This window comes from Pseudorasbora parva, chromosome 15, assembly GCF_024679245.1.
Source record: "Pseudorasbora parva isolate DD20220531a chromosome 15, ASM2467924v1, whole genome shotgun sequence".
NCBI lineage: Eukaryota > Metazoa > Chordata > Actinopteri > Cypriniformes > Gobionidae > Pseudorasbora > Pseudorasbora parva.
Window position 1 is genome coordinate 34,326,262 of NC_090186.1, and position 19,516 is coordinate 34,345,777.

General features: G+C 40.0%; 1 protein-coding gene across 3 annotated transcripts in view; it reads left to right on the forward strand.

Moving 5' to 3' along the window:
• The window catches only part of ncoa1 (nuclear receptor coactivator 1), a 75,110-nt gene that overhangs the window by 44,746 nt on the left and 10,848 nt on the right, over positions 1–19,516 (forward strand). For 2 of the 3 annotated variants that reach the window (XM_067417848.1, XM_067417849.1), the window contains 10 exons: positions 6,727–6,833; positions 7,008–7,185; positions 9,092–9,271; positions 9,547–9,645; positions 13,897–14,037; positions 15,705–15,852; positions 15,953–16,934; positions 18,190–18,355; positions 18,438–18,614; positions 18,705–18,825. In XM_067417848.1, coding sequence (XP_067273949.1) covers positions 6,727–6,833; positions 7,008–7,185; positions 9,092–9,271; positions 9,547–9,645; positions 13,897–14,037; positions 15,705–15,852; positions 15,953–16,934; positions 18,190–18,355; positions 18,438–18,614; positions 18,705–18,825 — 2,299 coding nt within the window. The remainder of the gene's footprint in view (positions 1–6,726; positions 6,834–7,007; positions 7,186–9,091; positions 9,272–9,546; positions 9,646–13,896; positions 14,038–15,704; positions 15,853–15,952; positions 16,935–18,189; positions 18,356–18,437; positions 18,615–18,704; positions 18,826–19,516) is intronic. The other variant, XM_067417850.1, reaches the window with a different exon arrangement.

The following is a 19,516-nucleotide window of genomic DNA, read 5'->3' on the forward strand; positions in this document are numbered from 1 at the left end:
TATGGCTTAACTAAGGAGACCCTGGAATAGTGAATATCACTGCCTCGCAAAGAGGCCACGAGAGGATGTTTATCCGAAGATCTAAAAATTCATCAACGTCAGAAGGTTGTGGGGGTCTGCATATTAGGTGGGCAGTCACTGGCTAGCACAAACATTTTAAGCTGTCTCTGGTTTCTTTGCAGGACTGTAATGTATACACCATAATCCTTTAAAATGGCACTTGACAGATATTTGCTGGAACCGCTCTGCTATATCTGGCACATATGCGCTGTAAGGGGAAATGCGTTGTTATTATTATCAGCTTTTTTAAGTAGTGGGAAATGTGTTGAATTGTGTTGCATAGGTGAAGATGTATACCTTAAGCAGGAGGTGTAAACCGTTTCTATGACTATAAATGTAGATGTGTGACCACCTGTGATAGGGCAAGGTGATATGGCACTTTTCCTTTTTCACATTAGCATAATTTCCAACCTTTTTGTGCACAGCATGCCAAGGTTTCATGCATTTCAGGTTGATTTGTAATGAGAAGCAAACCTGTTGTCACACTTTAATGTCTCCTTTATTTGAATATTCATGATATTGGTTAATTTAATATCACCTAAAAAGTTATTTATTTGGTGAATATTCCATATAACGCATAGCCCAAACATCAGGTATTCAGTATTAATTCCACTCTGGACTGACACTTGGGCTTTTGCATAGAATACTGTTTAAAAGCTGATGTGGTTCACTTTAACAACCATGTTTTTTTTGTGCTCGTCATCCTTCAATAGGGTCATCTCACTCACGCGCTTGCTCTAGTTCTACAGTTCGTCACCCAGAGCGCTGGCCCTCTCTGTTTTCATTCAGAGCTCTCAGCCCAAGGGAAAGGGGGGCCGCAGGGGCGTGCGAGAGAGCAGCCAATGGCGATGCTGCCCTGCCCCCTGACCTTGTGCAAGAGAGGGCCTCTCGTAGACCTCAGCTTCCCCTCTCTTCCTGCGAGAAAGAGAAACAGGAACTTGCCGCCCCTCCTCTCCAATCCCTGGCTTAGGGGGGTGTTAATGTTGTCAGACAAGAACACACTTTCACCTCTTGAGCTTAACCTTTCAGAGGTGTTCCATCATCAACCTTAAAAATGTGTTTATCTGAAATGTCACCTTTTGACACTTTAAGCATGACATGGGACACCATGCAGTGTGTCTGTTTGTACCATGGTAAATATTTTGTGACAGGTCTTACTTTACCTAAACGTTAAGTGGATGGGGTGATGGTAGTAGTAATGTGTGTTAAAGACCCTATTTCCATTGATTTTTTTCCTGCAAAAAAATAACTACATTATGATTTATTCCGTCACCATGACATAAATACCCAGTTCTGGTCATCAAGGATCTACACATTAAGCATAAATTCAGTCAATTCAGAACCTCAGTAAATTCTTCTGATCTGTCATGGAAATATATACAATTTCAACAGTTTTGAGGCTACTTCAGATCGATCCTGTGTATGTGTGGCTATGGAAATATTTGGACATTATCAATGCGTTTTCCAGATGATATGAACGAGGACACTAGGACCAAATGTCACTTTTAGTTGGATGAAGGGTACATCAAAGACATTTTTCGCATTTCAGCCATGTTCTCATACAGCAGAGCGCACTTCATTAACATTCCAGCCCCTCAGCAAATGCACTTGAAAAAAATCAAAATCTGATTCAATTTGAAACCTGAGAAATTAAGTCAGAGCACAATTCGCATGGCAAAGGTCATAAAAACCGGCAGCCATTAGCTTTGCTGGATGGCTCTGTAGTTGAATGCCTGGGTGAAATTACTTTAGTATTATTCAGCTCATTTTAAGGACTGTGCATAATGATAGAAATTTGTTCACTTTGCCACTTATTTAAATTGACAGGATATATTTAGGAGGAGGAGACTCTTTACACACCTCACAATTTAGTTTTTTTATTTGAATACATTAAACGCAGAACATTGATTGGTTTTAAGATGATGTAGATTAAAACAAGCCTTTTTGTGCGATGCAACATCCGTTAAATGCAACTTTTTTTTGTTGTTGATCCAGAATCCTTTGAGAAAATCTAGTCTAGTATCGCAATTCTTTTATTGGTGCCCTGATGTTACGGTGTTGCAGGCGATTGTTGATTTTTGGTATGTGGTTTCTAAGGTGTTTTTTTTTTTTTAGCATGTTGCTGTGTGTTATTATAGGCCTGCTACGGTATTCTAGGTGGTCGCTCCAAGTCAGAAGAGCACAACCCAAAGTTTCTGTGATCTTCAGGACTTTGACTTGTATCCCTACTTCAAATATAAAGTTGTGGTAACATTTAATATTTTAAATATTTAAATTCGGCCTGTGCCGCGTTTAAAAGGCAGATGTTTCAAATGGCTTCATAGCATAAAGCAACATTCACGTTTGTGTATATCAATGGCAGTGCACACAGCACAACATTTTTGTGATTTATTCAACAAAAGTACAACCAATCTAGAGTACTTAATCTGCCAATTTAAGTTCCCCAACATTAATGTTGTATGATGAAGATAGTCATTATTCCGTCGCATTTCATAATTGAAAGGAGCGCACAAGCAGTTGTACTGTAGGCTATGTGTAAATAATAATAATAATTTGTTCGATTTATATAGCGCTTTTCATCTTCTCAAACCACCACCAATGTGCAGCATCGACCTGGATGATGCGACGGCAGCCATATTGCGCAAGAACGCTCACCACACACCAGCTGATTGGTGGAGAGGAGACAGAGTGATGAAGCCAATCAGGAGAGGGGGATGATTAGGAGGCCATGATGGACAGGGGCCAATGGGCAAATTTGGCCAGGATGTTGGGGTTACACCCCTACTCTTTATCGAAGGACATCCTGGAATTTATATTGACCACAGAGAGTCAGGACCTCGTTTTAACGTCTCATCCGAAGGATGGTGCTCTTTTATCAGTATAGTGTCCCCATCAGTATACTGGGGTGTTAGGACCCACACAGACCACAGGGTGAGTGCCCCCTGGTGGCCTTACTAACACCTCTACCAGCAGACACCTGGTTTTCCCAGTTGGTCTCCCATTCAGGTACTGACTAGGCTCAGCCCTGCTTAGCTTCAGTGGGAAACCAGTCTTGGGCTACAGGGTGATATGGCTGCTGGTACATAGAAATACGTAGAAAAAGGCAGAATCTGAACGCATTTGTATTAACGAAATAAAAGAACACAATCACATTAAAGAGCATTATTTAATTAGAACTAAACAAGGCTATACAACACCAGTTTGATGTCCCATTGCTTTCACTCACTTACTTTACTTTCGGATGCAATCTCCAGTCTTAGATCAAATTAAGTTGTTTAAATGAAGGGCTACTTCCAGAGTTTATCATACAAAAATAACATATAATCATGTAAAATACGTCACATCATAATTTTTAGGTTATAGCATGAAATGACGATATTGACAGAAATGAGAGATTAATAAACATTCTGAAACAAAAAACATACAACATTTAAAACATTAACAATTACAAAGTGTATTCTAGTTATTCCTCTGGCAAAGCAGAGTGCAGCTCTTCATTAAGATCTCATATCTTTGGTTGTACAGGCAATTGCCTCTTTCAGATAATGTTGCACAATTAAACACGTACTGTATCATGTGGGTCTAAATAAACAGTTTTAAAGATACCATGGCTGCATTTACATTAAAATGAGATCCGATCATAATGCATCCTCAACTTAGCATCAAGATGTTTGGTCTGGAAACTCACCATTGACAGGTCTCAATCCGAGGGGCGGGATAAACGGTTGTCTTTCAAACTCCCTCTGCATGCAATTGGATAGCGCTACAACCAACCAGAGCAACGTGAAGTGAAGCGAGTTGATAGAATTACATTTTCGCCGTATCTGTTTGGCAAAAGTCAGAACACGTCTTCCCTTCTTAAAGGGTTAGTTCACCCAAAAATGACAATTATTTAATTAATTACTCACCCTCATGTTGTTGGACACCCGTAAGACCTTCATTCATCTTCAAAACACAAATGAAGATATTTTTGTTGAAAGCTGATGGCTGAGAAAGGCTTCAGAAAGGCCTCCATTGGCATTCAGTACAGTCCCACTCACAAGACCCATAAAGGCACTAAAAACATCGATACAAAGTCCATCTCACTACAGTGGCTGTACAAAAATGTTACAATGCGATGAAAATAGTTGTGCGTGAAAAAAATCTAAATAATGACTTTATCCGCCAAGTTATTGTCTTTCGTGTAGGTCTCGGACTTGAACTCACACGATAGCGGCGCTCCTCCTCCTCTTCCAGGTCATGTATCTGAACGGCGGATCTGCGTCATATTCTCGTGCATGCGTTGAGTTCACGTCAATAACGTGGTGGATAAAGTCGTTATTTAGATTTTTGTGTGCGAGATGGACTTTGTATCGATGTTTTTAGTGCCTTTATGGGTCTTTTGAGTGGGAATGTACTGAATGCCAATGGAGGCCTTTCTGAAGCCTTTCTCAGCCATCAGCTTTCAACAAAAATATCTTCATTTGTGTTCTGAAGATCAACGAAGGTCACCCGTAAGACCTTCGTTGATCTTCAGAACACGAAGATATTTTTGTCCAACGAATTGAGGGTGAGTAATTCATTAAATAATTTTCATTTTTGGGTGAACTAACCCTTTAAGAATGATTTCAGTGCTGTTCTTTGTTCTTTTCTCAAAGAACAGCTTAACTCCAAGTCTTCCAAAGTTGCGGGCAAAGCTGATTCGAAAAACTGCCTTTGTTTACAAGTAGCATGCAACTCATTGCCGTCATTGTTAAACCCGCCCACCGACTCTATACACGATGTGATTGGCCTGACCAGAGTTTGGTTTTTCCAGCTCAGAAGTCTATTAAGAGATGCTAGACCATGCTCCCGGCAAATTATATTTGCTGCCGCTAGGGTGCGTCTAGATTTCTGGGCTATCCTCGACTACCTCTGGACCAGGACACGCTAATAACATTTTGATCAGAAGGGCGTTTACACTTGTCTTTTCAATGTGTATGTGAGCAACATCTGGATACAGGTTACATTTAATGCCAAGTGTAAACGCATCCTTCTGTGTGTGCTTTTCTTCGTTCATCTCTACACTATTGACAATACACAATGGACCTTTTTTGGACACAAAATTTCACTGAAATGTTACTAATGTAACAGGTTTTTTTTTATTGTTTTATTGTCCACCATGTGAGAAATCTTATTACTTAGAAAATCTGTAGCACACCTCTTCTCAACAAGCCGAAAGATTTGAGTGTCGTTCATGCTAAGGCCAATCACACCGCCACGTCAAAACATGGACAATGACTAAATTACATTACGTCACTTCTCAGTTGCAACGTAATGGCCGAACTTTTGTCCAACTGCACAAAACTTCTGCTCCTCTCCCACCACACTGACTTTTTAAACTCTTGCGTTCCAGAGTTCAGAACGAAACAAACCAGATTGATGTCGTCGCTCGGCAGAAGCTGCTCGGCGAGAGCTACATTGCTATTATGTGTGTAAATACGGAGCTCGAGCTCTGATCTAAATTTAGCCTTTCCTTCAAGAAGTCTTCACTTAGAATGCAGCCCAAAACAAACAGTCTCGTCCTCTCTTCTCTCCAGCTGCTGGACCGAGTCATGTTCTCATACGGCCCTTCAGAAGCTTTGATCTCGAGAGGAGAAAGAAGGTTAAGTAGTTTGGCCGCAGAATAATTATTGACACTTTATATCAGCTCTTTGAGTCTAACTGGGACAGGAGTGACCGTATTGTGACTCTTTGGTCTCAAGCGTTTCTCAAGAGTGCTCGCTGCACTTACTGCTGCTGGCTCCCGTCCAAAAGTATCACTTTGCTCGCATTAGTCTGAGAGAAGCTTCCGCTGCATAGCTTTCATCCACCCAGTCCAGCAGAGGAAGGAGGACAATAGTGAAATGATGCACGTTGAATAAAAAGCGCTAACACATAAGAGAAAGCTAGGATGGATAGGGATGCGTATGTTTTGTTTGGAGGGTGTGGATTATGATTATATACACCGCAAACTAAAACCTGCTGGTCTCAAACCAGAAACAAAAATTCGAGGCCAAAACAGTATTGTGTGCATTTCACTGTACCAACAGGAAGTGCATATAAATCCAAACTACCACTCAAAAGTTTAGATTTTTAAGTTTAAGGTTTTTTTAAGAACTAAGTCTTTACTTTGAATCAAAAATAGAGTAATTGAGTTAAATGTTTTATTATTTTTGAAAATTTAAATATTTATATGGGTGTTTGACTATATATGACTATATAGTGATGACTATATTTATATATGGGTTGCTTTCTATTTTATGCCAAAGCGTAAATCATTTAGATCTAAATTGATCATTTAGAATGCATTATTTTATGCTGATTTGGTACATCAATTTCTTATCAATGTTGAAAGCAGTTGTACTGCTTCATATTTTTTATATTAATATAACTGTGATGCATTCTTTTTCAAGATTCAACAATTGTGCCATTTATTATTTTTGTAGAAACCTTGATACATTTTTTCAAGATTCTTTAATGAGTAGAAAGCTCACAACGGCATTTATTTGAAATGTCTTTACTGTCACATTTGATCAGTTTACTGCATCCTATCTGAATAAAAGTATTTCTTTATAAAATTAAAAACTGAATGGTTTTATATATCCATGCACTCATAGTTAGAATACTTTGGTATCACTTGGTATCAATTTCTTTGTGTGTCCTCAGAGAAAGCGGCTCTGATGTCTCCAGATGATGAGGTGCAAAAGAGTGACATTTCGTCCAGCAGTCAGGGCATGGTGGAGAAGGAAGCCCTTGGGCCACTCCTCTTGGAGGTATGTTGGACTTTTTCTGTAGAAAACACTGAAGTCAAGGTTGTATGATGTTAGAGCATTTCCGTAGACCTGTCCTCATGTGAGCCTGGCCCAATTACTATAAAGTTGGAAATGGTTTGTGCAACAAACATCTTATTTTTGTCTTCTATCTCTGTTCTGTGCCCATTTCACAAGGCCCTGGATGGCTTCTTTTTCGTTGTGAACCGCGAGGGGCGCGTTGTGTTTGTGTCTGAAAATGTCACCGGTTATCTGGGTTATAGCCAGGAAGAGCTGATGACCTCCAGCGTCTACAGCATCCTTCATGTGGGAGATCACAACGAGTTTGTGCGCAACCTGCTACCCAAGAGCCTTGGTGAGTCTCTCGTGAGGACGGAAACAGTATGAGCAGAATGATAGATAAATGCCCCAAAATATTCACAGTGAAGTTCTTTTTTGTTCTTCACATAGGTGTAAAAAAAGAAAAAAGAAAAAATGTTTGAAATACCTCACTAGAGGTATATTGCTAGCCCCCGCCAACACTCCTCTAAGAGCAGTGCTTAGAAGAATATTTCAATATTTGCTGCACACTTTACTCTCAATTACAAAATAAACATACACTACAAAATTCTTATGAAGTAAAACCGTTTTTTCTTTGCAAGAAACTGAACATTATTTACAGCATTATTACCTGTAATACATGTTCCCAGACAAACAAGAGTCTGGAACTTAAGCTTCCTGTCGCATGATAACGCTTGCGCAATAATAAAATGCAGCGTGAACTGAAGGCAGTAGTGTCAATTTCACCCGGGATTTTGCCACTTCACAAATGTTATCATGTGCCAGAAAGCTTGAGTTCCAGACTCACTCGAACAATGATCTGTTTATGATGTATATAAAAATAAAACGCATATATTAGGGATGTCATGAGAACGTTTTTCAACAGTGCCGAAAGAACCAATGGTGTCGAAAATGTATGCACTTGGTAGGTTGAACACAAACAGATTATCAGAACAAATCAGTAATAAAATCAGTAATTAAATCAGTGTTTTTAAAACTTTCTGTGAGACATAATTTTTACAAACAGTAGAAATCTCTCTCTCTCTCTCTCTCTCTCTCTCTCTCTCTCTCTCTCTCTCTCTCTCGATCAATAGATTGATAATTAATTCAAATAAATGCCATAAATAATTAATTAATTAATTAAAATAAATGTAATCTTATGCAGCAATACTTTATCTGTCTCTGATTCAAATCTGGCAGAATGCTAGATCTAACAAGTCTTAACTGCAGAAAATAACCATCAGTTTTACCCTTCCGGTCCAATATTACACTGTAAACATCAGTAACAGCTTTAAGTCGTCAATATTGGCATATGTATCATATTATATACACATTGTGTTCAAAATTATTATCTAAGTGACAGTAGGATTTTACTATAAGAAATGTTGAGACTTTTAGTTTTTCAAAGAAAGTGTTTTTGTTTTTTTCCTCATATATTTTTAGATTACTTGTATCAAGCTCATACAGGTTGCTATAGTAATAGCAGTAAATTATGCGTAATTACAAATAACTAACCTAAACCAAAACCTAAACGTAAATCTATAGTAAGTACATGTAGTTAACTAATATTACTTAGTACTTATTTGTGCAAGTACAGTGTAACTACATCAACTTATAATAAAGTGTAACCGGAAAGCGTACTTAAAGAGGTTGTTCCACATTATTAAACAAGTCACAGTTCTCATGCAATAGGGGAGGAAGATCTTTCTGAAGATTAAAAACATGAAGTGGTGCAATGTCTTGCAAAAGGCGTGAAAACAACTAATATTGTGCAAAAACTGATTATTGAACTATCAAAAGATTTGTGAGTGATTTATGCACAGAATAACTTGTTAGATAAAGTGTTTTTAAAGAAAGTTTCTGTCAAACAAATGTACTGTATTAAAATGGCATCTATTAAAAAAGCCACTGTTGAGCAGCAAACAGTAATCCTTGGAGTTCCAAGAACCTCTCCATACTGGCTGGCTGTTGGGCATAAAGTTGCATTTCAGTCACCCCTAACTTTTAGATATGGAAAATGTTTAGGATACATTTTGAATTCAGTTTATTTTTTACTGGTTGTTGAAAGACAAAAGGCAGTTAGAGCTCTTTGTTAATCATTCACTGTAAATACTAGCACAAACATTAGAGGTCAACCTCTTTCATTTCAGAACTCCGTTACACTCCAGTGGTGGTCTTTATCTCGCACTTAACTTACCTTGCACATCTGTGTGTGTTTTCAGTAAACGGTGTGCCATGGCCTCAGGAGCAAGGCCGGAGGAACAGCCACACTTTTAACTGCAGGTTGCTGAAAAGGCCTCCAGACGAGGTGGACGCAGAGAATCAGGAGGCCCGACAACAGTATGAGCTCATGCAGTGCTTCACGGTGTCTCAGCCCAGAGCGGTGCAGGAGGAGGGTGAGGGTGAGACCACACACACACTCATAAAGTCATACCCGTATAAATATTTAGCTTAGGGCAGGGAGTCTGATGAAGCTGTCATTGACATTCCAGTGTTCAAATCTGAAATCAGGTTTTTTATTTTATTTTAGGGTACAAATGTCTGAGTCCATTAATGAAAATCCTTCTAATTTGCATTTTTCTTATTTAATAATGTTTAATTATGTTCTGTACAGATGTATTTAAAAAATGTTACATATAGGATCACGTTGTTCAGACCATGTCGATTTTGTCCACAGACCTGCAGAGCTGTTTGATTTGTATAGCATGCCGAATGCCCCGTCCACCTCAAATCCCTGTCAGTACGGAGTCCTTCATCACCAAGCAGGACCCTACAGGTAGTCTTTTATTTTACACACACACACACACACACACTAGAGTGCGGATCGGGCCGCATTTTTCTGTCCGAGCTCGACCCGCGTCCGACAGAGCAGTAACCGAACCCGACCCGAGCCCGACAGGCATTCAAATATTTATGTCCGAGCCCGACCCGAGCCCGACAGTTAAAATCAATTTTTTCCCCTCATATACTAATGACACGTACGTTTGTTTGTGTGGAAAGCCCGCTTTTATTAAGCAGCTGTAGGCATTCTGAAATGTTTACAGACGAGCGCATCAGCGCGCACACGGGGCATCAAACGTTACACAGAGCCCAATCAAATAGCCAACTGAAATTAAATGAACAAAGGTCTGCTAAAAATGGCCCACGCTAACAGAACAAAACATTAACGTAACACAATTGAAATGCTTATTGAAATGAAAGTCATCTTACCAATTTTCTCAAACTGTATGTTTCCTAAACTGCAACATGGGATCTATTACATAATCTATCCATCAAAGTTTAGGCTAATCAAGGTTTTGTGCAGAAAAAGGATTGCATCAACTGTGGATGGCTTCAAGGCTGTCCTGCTGCCAGCAGCGCTGAAGTTGCGCTCACTGGAATGACAGGGATGCCGCGGGCAATATGCACGCACGTGTTGCTCGTTGTTGTCACGGCGACATTAAGAAATTTCCGCATGCAGGAAGACGGATGTTAGGGTAATATTATGCATGTATTTTAATCACAAAAACAAACCATTGCATAAAGTTAAACAGACCCATTGGCTACTTGCATAATAAGCAGTTTTAAATTTAAAAGGTTCAATGCCTTATCGCGCTGACGTGACCGAGCCCGACCCGAACCCGAACGTCATTTCTAAATATCTGTCTGAACCCGGCCCGACCCGTCGGGTACCGTCGGAACCCGTCGGGCTCGGGTCGGGTATCCATCCTCTAACACACACACACACACACACACACACACGTTGTGTTTTTGTGAATTGTGGGGACTTTCCATAGGCGTAATGGATTTTACACTGTACAAACTGTACATTATATCCCCCTACACTGCCCCTGCCCCTAAAACCACTCATCACAGGAAACATTCTGCATTTTTACATTTTCAAGAAAAACATAATTTAGTATGTTTATATATCCATTTACATTGTGGGGACTGCTTAGCCTGACAAGCCAGACCCCCATCAAGATATTTGGTCTGGAAACTCACCATTGACAGGTCTCAATCCGAGGGGCGGGATAAACGGTTGTCTTTCAAACTCCCTTTGCACGCGATAGGATAGCGCTACCACCAACCAGAGCAACGAAGGTGAAACAGAGCTTGTAGATAGATTAAACATTCGCCGTATCCGGTCAGCAAAACTCAGAAGACATCTTCCCTTTTTAAGAATGACTTCAGTGCCGTTCTTTGTTCTTTTCTCAGAGAAAAGCTTAAAGGGTCATGAAACCCCCCTGCTGCAGCGGTGTTTTTTCACACCTTCGATTTGAAAAGGCTTGTTAAAAGGGGAGTGGTCGACTGTGAAAAGGTGGGATGGTATTGTGTGGAAAGAGGGAATGGTTTGCATAAATAGGGGAGTGTCAGTAGGTGCATTAAGATTAGCGATCCCAATAGCAGCAGTTACAGCGGTTCTGAGACATGTTCTTGGGTAACGTTGGCATAGTTTAGGCTACCACAGTGAGATTAAATGAGGGATGAGTACAGCGAATGAGAGAGCTATGAGTGGCGTGCAGCAGAGATCGCAAATCATTCAGCTCTTCAAAGTTCAAACCAGCATAATTCAGTGAGAAATGAAAATAAATGTTATTCTGCATGACGAAATATTATGCAAACGTGATAAAACTATATTTGTCCAAATATGCACGCTGTTTGGCAAGATGAACAGCGCGCCGACGTGATAAGAGAGCGTGAACCACCCAACATGCGATGTGACAGAGATGTGTAATTCTAGATTGGGGTAAAAGCGAAGGGGTTTGAGGCAAGTCTCGACTGCGCATCTGAAGCACAGAGCGACGCGCGCTGGGTTGCCGTGACGATCCGCGCTGTCTATCACTCGGCAGCTAAATCTATATTTGTCCAAATATGCAGCACACTGTTTCACTAAGAGACCGAACACATGCGGTTTAGTGCATGGCAGTGACCACAAATAAAACGGAGAGGACGTGGCTTTTGTTCATTAGCCTACAGATTACAGATTGGTTATTTTGCACTCCTGACATAAATTAGATAGTCAACGCTTGCAGGTTCGGCGTGCGATTCCTCAGGTGAATTTTACTTTACCGAGCCTTTGTAGCAAATGCTTCCACAGACTGCGCCCGCTTACAGCTCGCTCGGCGCCCTTACGTTACTTCGTATCAGCACAACGCCTAGCTTTCCTCCGTGACTTTTCCGCACGCTGCTTCCAAAACTTCCCCACCATATCTCTACAATAATGATGGAAGATGATGAGCCTGACAGAAGGGACTGTCTCATGCATATTAAAGTAAATTATCTTGTATGCATACTACAGCGCAGGGATTGGACTGAATGAGCTTTATGTCATGAATATATATCGAGAATCGCTCTGAGCGGTCGACGTCAGCATGTGCCCAGCAGCCCATACTTGGGCCGAAAAGCCCGAGCTGACGTCAGCATTTGTGACGTTGCTCCGACTAAGCTTTTCAAACCGGAAGACAGAAATCGCTCTGAAAAATGCTAAAATAACTATTTTCACATATGAATACCATTAATGAGTACCCTTAGTGTTTTCAATGATGTGCAGCCTATACATATCTGTTTACATCTCAAAAAAAGTGTTTTGGGGTTTCATGACCCTTTAACTCCAAGTCTTCCAGAGTCGCGGTCAAAGCTGATTCGAAAGACCACCGTTCGCCAGTTTCTGTGTTTACTAGAAGCACGCAAACGCAACTCGGCCATCGTCATTATGGCCCCGCCCACCGACTCTATACACGATGTGATTGGCCCGGCAAGAGTTAGGGGATTACAGCTCAGAAGGGTATTGAGAGTTGCTAGACGACACTCGCGGGCAGATTAAATTTGCTGCCGCTAGATTAGACTAGGGAACGCTGGCTTGCCCCCACAATGTAGGTGATTTCAGGTTTATATTACATTGTGAGGACATTTCACAATGTAATATAAACAAGTGCGCACACACGTCTATTTTCATAAAATATTATCATAAGATAAACCAAAGACTAAACTATTGATTAAAATAACATTTTGTCACATATTGTACATTATTGTAGCTCCTCTATTCCCTGTCTATCTAAAACACGCTAATTTCTATAAAGCCCCTTTTTCCTGATTGGTCAGCTGACCCAGTGCGTTGTGATTGGACAAGCACCTCAAAAGTGTGTTGGAAATGTAACGCACCTTGTAAAGCTTGTAAAGCTTCAGCTTCTAAAGAATTTGTAAACATTGTTGACAAATTTGTAAAATGTTTTACCATATCAGTTTGAGTCGGATCTTTTAAAAAATATGGATGATTGGTTAAAACTAACTTTGCAAGTACAACTTGAGCAGAAAAAAATATTAATTTCTCTTTGAAGCAAAAGCGTTTTTCCTTACACATCAAAGCACACATCATCTCCGCGACATGAGGACAACACTTCACCGAAACCCACCATCTTTCTCTGTGTATTGCTTTGGCGCCATTATGCTTATATTTCACATTTTGACCTGGATGTTTGTGGATGTAATATCTTGACTTCGATCAAGGCATTTTAGGCAGGTCTGGATCAGTGTTCTCTGTTTGATATAATAAAGCTCTTTGTGGGAGACTGAGTTTTGTAAGATCACTGAGTTTTTTGCAGATCATATACATGCACAAACAGATAAATTACATTCGGAAAAGGAAAACATTAAAAAGCATCATATGACCCCTTTAATCACCAGACATCACCTTCCATTTCATTGCGCTCAATTTTTTTAATAGATATTTTTCTGAACATCACGTAAGTGACAGGTACATTGAGCTCATGTGTTTCCTGTGATTGTCATTCCTGTGTAAATACAGATGTGTCTTTGTTCCTCAAAAGTCGTGCTTAGTTTGGTTCAGGAGAAGAATAACAAACATGCAGGAGAAGTATAACAAACATGTAGACTGAAACTGAAACTGTGCTTTTTCTATTCTTGCACAAGGAAGCGCAAAACTGTTTGTTGTTAAAACTGCAATGTGAAAAGCTTCCTTCTCTTGAACTTCTAGTCCTGTTGACAGAATCTAATGATCTTTCTCTCTGGGTGTGTGTGTGTGCAGGGAAAATCATCTCTATTGAGACGAGTGCTCTGAGGGCCACAGGCCGACCAGGTTGGGAGGATCTGGTCAGGAAGTGCATCTACGCTTTCTTCCAGCCTCAGGGCAACGAGCCCTCCCATGCCAAGAAGCTGCTTCATGAGGGTGAGCACTTTACTTGCTTCATGAGGGTGAGCACTTCACCTCCATACTAGCTATTTTGAGTAGTACTTGACGTTTTAAAGCAGCGATGATTTGACCTTGTCTTTCTTTACCTAGAGAACCACTGTTTATGATGTATTTGATGATTTACACTCAGATTTTTATTTATAGCTTGATAACTTTTGATCTTATTTCCTCATTGCTTTTTAAAATGTTCTTTCCCCACTATGACTGCTACTAAAAATTATTTTGATAATTAATCAATCTGTGGGTTATTTCTTCATTTAAAGATCTTTTTTTATTTTTTTAAACAGTTTTTACATTCAAAAACATCATAACTAATAAGTAATAGTCTATTTTCTACACTGGTTTTGAGGCTCTCTCCTGAACGCTGGATTTTGATGGGCATGTCGCATTGAAGGCTTAGAAGTAAACATCCACGTCTTGGATTGGAGAAGATTTGCATATTTAATGAGCTTCAGCTCCCCTGTCAGTTCAGTTCACATGAGGGAGGGATTGTTTTTAAAAGCGGAAACCGGAATGAGTCTCTCGATTACAGGGCTCCTAAATGTCTTTATCAAACAAACACAATTATTTATTTGTCATCCACCCACGATTGATTGGAATATTATTTTTGTATTACTTTACCCGTCCAGCCGGTGGAACACACACACACACACACACACACACACACACACACACACACACACACACACACACACACACACACACACACACACACACACACGTCTGGAAAACACAGCCTGGGACTACTATTACATATAAAAAAGACATTTTACTCACATAAGTGTGTTGCACTATTCCTGTCGGATCCAACATAGAAGGCACAACATTGTGTTTTAATCTCAATATGTCTGAGCTTCACCTGAGACTTGTTTACAAACGATTCCGTAGTGAAATGAAGCGAACACGCGTACATGTCTTCCCCACGTCAGCTGGAACTTCATAAAAAAAAAGAAGAAGTATCACATTCCTAATATTAGGATCCGAAGGAAGCTTATGCAGTGACTGTGTTCGTCCACAACAAGGAATAGCGCAATATCTTGCTATCTTCTTTGGCATGTTTATTGCTGCTGTCTAGCATGATCCGCACGGCTCCTTGAGTCAGTGGGCGGTGCTTATTATTCTGTAGAAGCGGTGTTTCAGAACAGATGACGTTAAGATGCGAACACGATCGTTTTCTGGGCCTGGTGTCTATAAAAGCTTTTCTTTAAATAAACAGTGAAGTTTTCATCTCTAAAACTCACAGGATATTCTTATTACCATGACGTTTTATTTATCGAAAGCTCAAGGGAAAGTTGATCACCCCTTTAACTGAGCAGCCAGAAAAATCTGTTTTGATTTGCAAGAAAAAGCTGTTTTATTTTCTTTATTTATTGAATATTCAATATTTTTATTGAAACATGTTATTCTGATTCATGTCTAATGCTTTCCTCCAATCAATGCAAAAAGAAGTTTATTAAAAGAAAAATAGATGTAAAGTCTAAAATTCTAAAACCAGTAATATAGTGGAATATATTAACAATTTACAACTGTAACAATGCTGACTCGGTGCTCAATCAACATCTCTTATTAACAATTTTGAAAATGGTTGTGCTGCTTAATATTTTGTAGAAACTCTGATGGATTTAATCTGTGTGTGTTGACAGTGATGGCCCACGGCACGGCCATCAGTCCTCTCTACCATTTCACACTCAGTGATGGGACGTCCCTCAGTGCACAGACACGCTGCAAATTTTGCTGCCCCCAAAACCCAGATGTACAGCCCTTCATCATGGGCATTCACACTATAGACAGGTAGCTATCCTCTCGCAGTAAACATCACAGAGAATGTTCCATGCATTTATATAAACATGAGTATTGGATCTTACTTTTTTTATTTGAACGTATGTTTTAGGGAACACAACACTGCTAGCTCTCAGGAAAACACTACCCCCAGCCTTACATCTCCTGCTGCCCCATCCTCCCGTTCACCTGCCCTACAGCCCTCCAGTGACCTCAGCCTCCATCTCAACAACAGCAATGGCACCTGTGCCACTCCTGGACCCCCCACACCCACTCCAACAGGCTACCTGACGCCCAGCCGCGTTGGGCCCTCCCAGCAGGTCAGCAGCCCCTCTCCACTAGGCAGCCCTCTCACATCCACCCCTACCTCATTCATGTCGCCCCGACCTCCACGGGGCAGCCCGGGCCTAGCCAGCAGCCCACGGGTGCCTGGCCATCCTTTTTCCCCCTCCGCGCCCGGCATCCACTCGCCCGCTGGCGGACTGACCAGGCAGCAGTCTGGCGGTGATGGTGTCAGTTTCTCTCTCCCCTCTCCCCTGCCTCCCAGACAGACTCAAACCCCCAGCAGCTCCCCGGCACGTCAGCCACCGGCCAAACCGCCGGAAGCATCCGCTGATGAGCCTAAGACTGTGGGCAACCCCAAACTCAACCAGCTCTTGGACGGCAACCCCGATGCGGGTGCCCCAGAACACGACTCTCAACCCCGTCCCTCACCCATGTCCCAATGCCCAGGCTCTCACAGCAGCCTGACAGAGCGCCATAAGATTCTGCACCGCCTGCTCCAAGACAGCAGCCCTGCAGATGCGGGTAAGGAGCCCGACATCAAGAAGGAGCCTCCGACAAGTCCCAATGCTGCCTTGGTAGCCCGGGGGCTCGGGAAGGAACCCCAGGACCACCAGCTGCTACGTTTCCTGCTGGATACGGATGAAAAGGACCTGGAGGACTTGCCGCCTCCGGCCGCCCTCAGCCTCCAGACGGTTAAGGTGAAGACAGAAAAGAAAGGGAGCAGACAGAACGCACCCTGTGCTGCTGCTGCAGTCACCAACGTGTCTGCAATTGCTTGCTCGCCTCAATCCAGTGACAAGCCTAGCCCGGTATTTACTCCCTGATTTATTCCATATTTGTACACCAGGGTCGGAATTTATTTGATAAATACATTAAATTAATAACATGAAGTTGTATTACACTTTTTAAAAATAACTGTTTTCTATTTTAATTGATAATTTAAATGATAATTTATTCCTTTTGCTGTAAAACTGAATTTAGCACCCATCTAATTTTCAGTGGATCCAGTGTTACATGATCCTTCAGAAATAATTCTAATATGATAATTTTGGTGCTCAAGTAATATTTCTTATTATCATAAATGTTGAAAACCCTGTGGAAACCCTGATACATTTTTAAAGGATTCTTTGATGAACAGAAAGTTTAAAAGAAACAGCGTTTATTTGAAATAAACAACTTTTTTAGCATTATAAATATATTTACTGTCACTTTTGATCAATTTAATGTGTCCTTGCTAAATAAAAGTATTTATTTTTAAATATAGATATAATTATAAATAAACGTATATTGTAAACATGTAAATGTATATAAAGTATACATTTCTTTTTTATAATTGACTCCAAACATTTAAGTTTTTGCATATTTAATCCTGAGCATAGCTTTTGAATATCTGATCACAAAACTTTGGCTGATAAAAAATAAATAAAAATGATTTCATTTTTTAAGTGACAATGAGAATGAGTAAAAATGCACATCATCACAATACTAAAATGTCATTTTAATTAAAAAATATTGAAGAAAGCTTAAAGAATTCACGAAGTTGTATTACAATAAAAGCGTAACAATGTTATTTCAGAGACAAATAGGTTTTTACAACAAGGTCAGTTTTCACATATTTTTGTCTAATATTGTTGATGTTTAAATATTTTAAATGTTTGAATATTTGATTCGTTTTGCACATTCACGTCAACCAAAACATTTTCATCAGCTCAAGTTAGATTCCATTTAAGCCAAATTAAAATTGACAAAAATAAATGAATTATGTTGTGATGGAATGTTAAATGAATTTTTTTGTCTCAAAAAATTGTGTTGCCACATTGCGTCTTCTCATTTGCATTAAGTTGAAGCCTTATCGCATCATCCCTGGCACAGGAAATGACTGTTCCTTATGAAAATATTTAGCTGATTTAAGCCTCTGCCACCATATTAGTGATACATTTTGTAAGCCTCATTCTTGCTGAGTTCCTTCTGTTATGGCCTTTCTTTGTGCTATGGTGTGCCTTTTGATGTTGATGACCTTTGCTCTCATTTCCACTCCACCACTGTGTCTGTTTACATGAGAAGCAGTTTCCCAGTACTGATCTGGACACTTTGAACCAGCTCTTGCCCACTCTGAGAAGCTCTGTGGGAGGTAAATCTATAGAAGAGCCAGTGCTCGTCCAGCCCAGTGAGGACAACCTTTCCATCGGGGTGAATGTGAAGAGAGAGTCCCCAGGAACATCAAGCCAAGGTGGGGCCCGTTCCACCAGAGTAATTATAAAATTCATAATTCCAAAATAACTACTTTTCTACTCATCCACTTCTCACTTTAGCATTCCCTGATGGATCAAATCTCTCGAATCAGTCCTCTTTTGAGTTCTGTGACCCCTCTACACCAAACCAGGGTCAGGTGCCGGATCTTGGGCAGACAGACCCGTTTCAGCCCTCAAAGGAGAGCAGTAGCCCCTTTGCCAGTCCAACCAGCCTCAACTCTTACAACACCACCACAGGTACAGAATCGAATGTGCTATAGCCATTTAAAACAGAAACAAAGTTTTAATAAGGCTTTTAACGAAATGTTACCGTCTATTTTGATTCAGGTCTGGCCAAGCTGGAGCTTCCTGATTCTCAGCAGTTCCAGCCCTTGTCCCTGGTTGAACCAATGACCTTTGACAGTAGCTTGGGCGGCCAGACACAGGCCCCTCTGTCCTCTCCTCAAGAGTGAGTGTTTATGAATGAGATTCCGTTGTGATTTGCACTCAAAATTCAAAAACTTTATTTTATTTGATGCACAGAGGAAAAACAAACTTTTTGCCTCTCAGGCCTTCTTCAGTGTGAGGTACAATGATTCTTGATGATTATCAGGCTACAGACCTGAAAAAAGATAACCAATATATATTATTATAATATGAAATTATTATTTATTTATATTTTATTGCAGCCTACTTCTGTCCATTTTTAATTTTCACTGTCAGATACAAAAATAATGTGCATTCTCGTATCAGATATTTATAATGAATATTTTCTAATTTTAACATTCATCTGTAAGAATGAATTGAGACTTACAGTTGACAAAATAAATTTAATATTATAGTATACAGTAGCTGTCTTTTCAATATAAATAAGAATCAATATAAATATTTATATTATATAAAGTATACATTTCTTCTTTCTAATTGACTCCAAACATTTAAGTAGTAGCATATTTAATCCTGAGCATAGCGTTTGAATATCTGATCACAAATTTGATTTTTGGCTGATAAAAAAATATTTTGACCATTTTTTATTTTATTTTGTAAGTGACAATGAGAACCAATGAAAATGCACATCATCCCAATACTAAAATATAATTTTAATTTAAAAATATTGAAGAAATTTGAAGAATTCACAAAATTTTATTAAAATAAAAGTG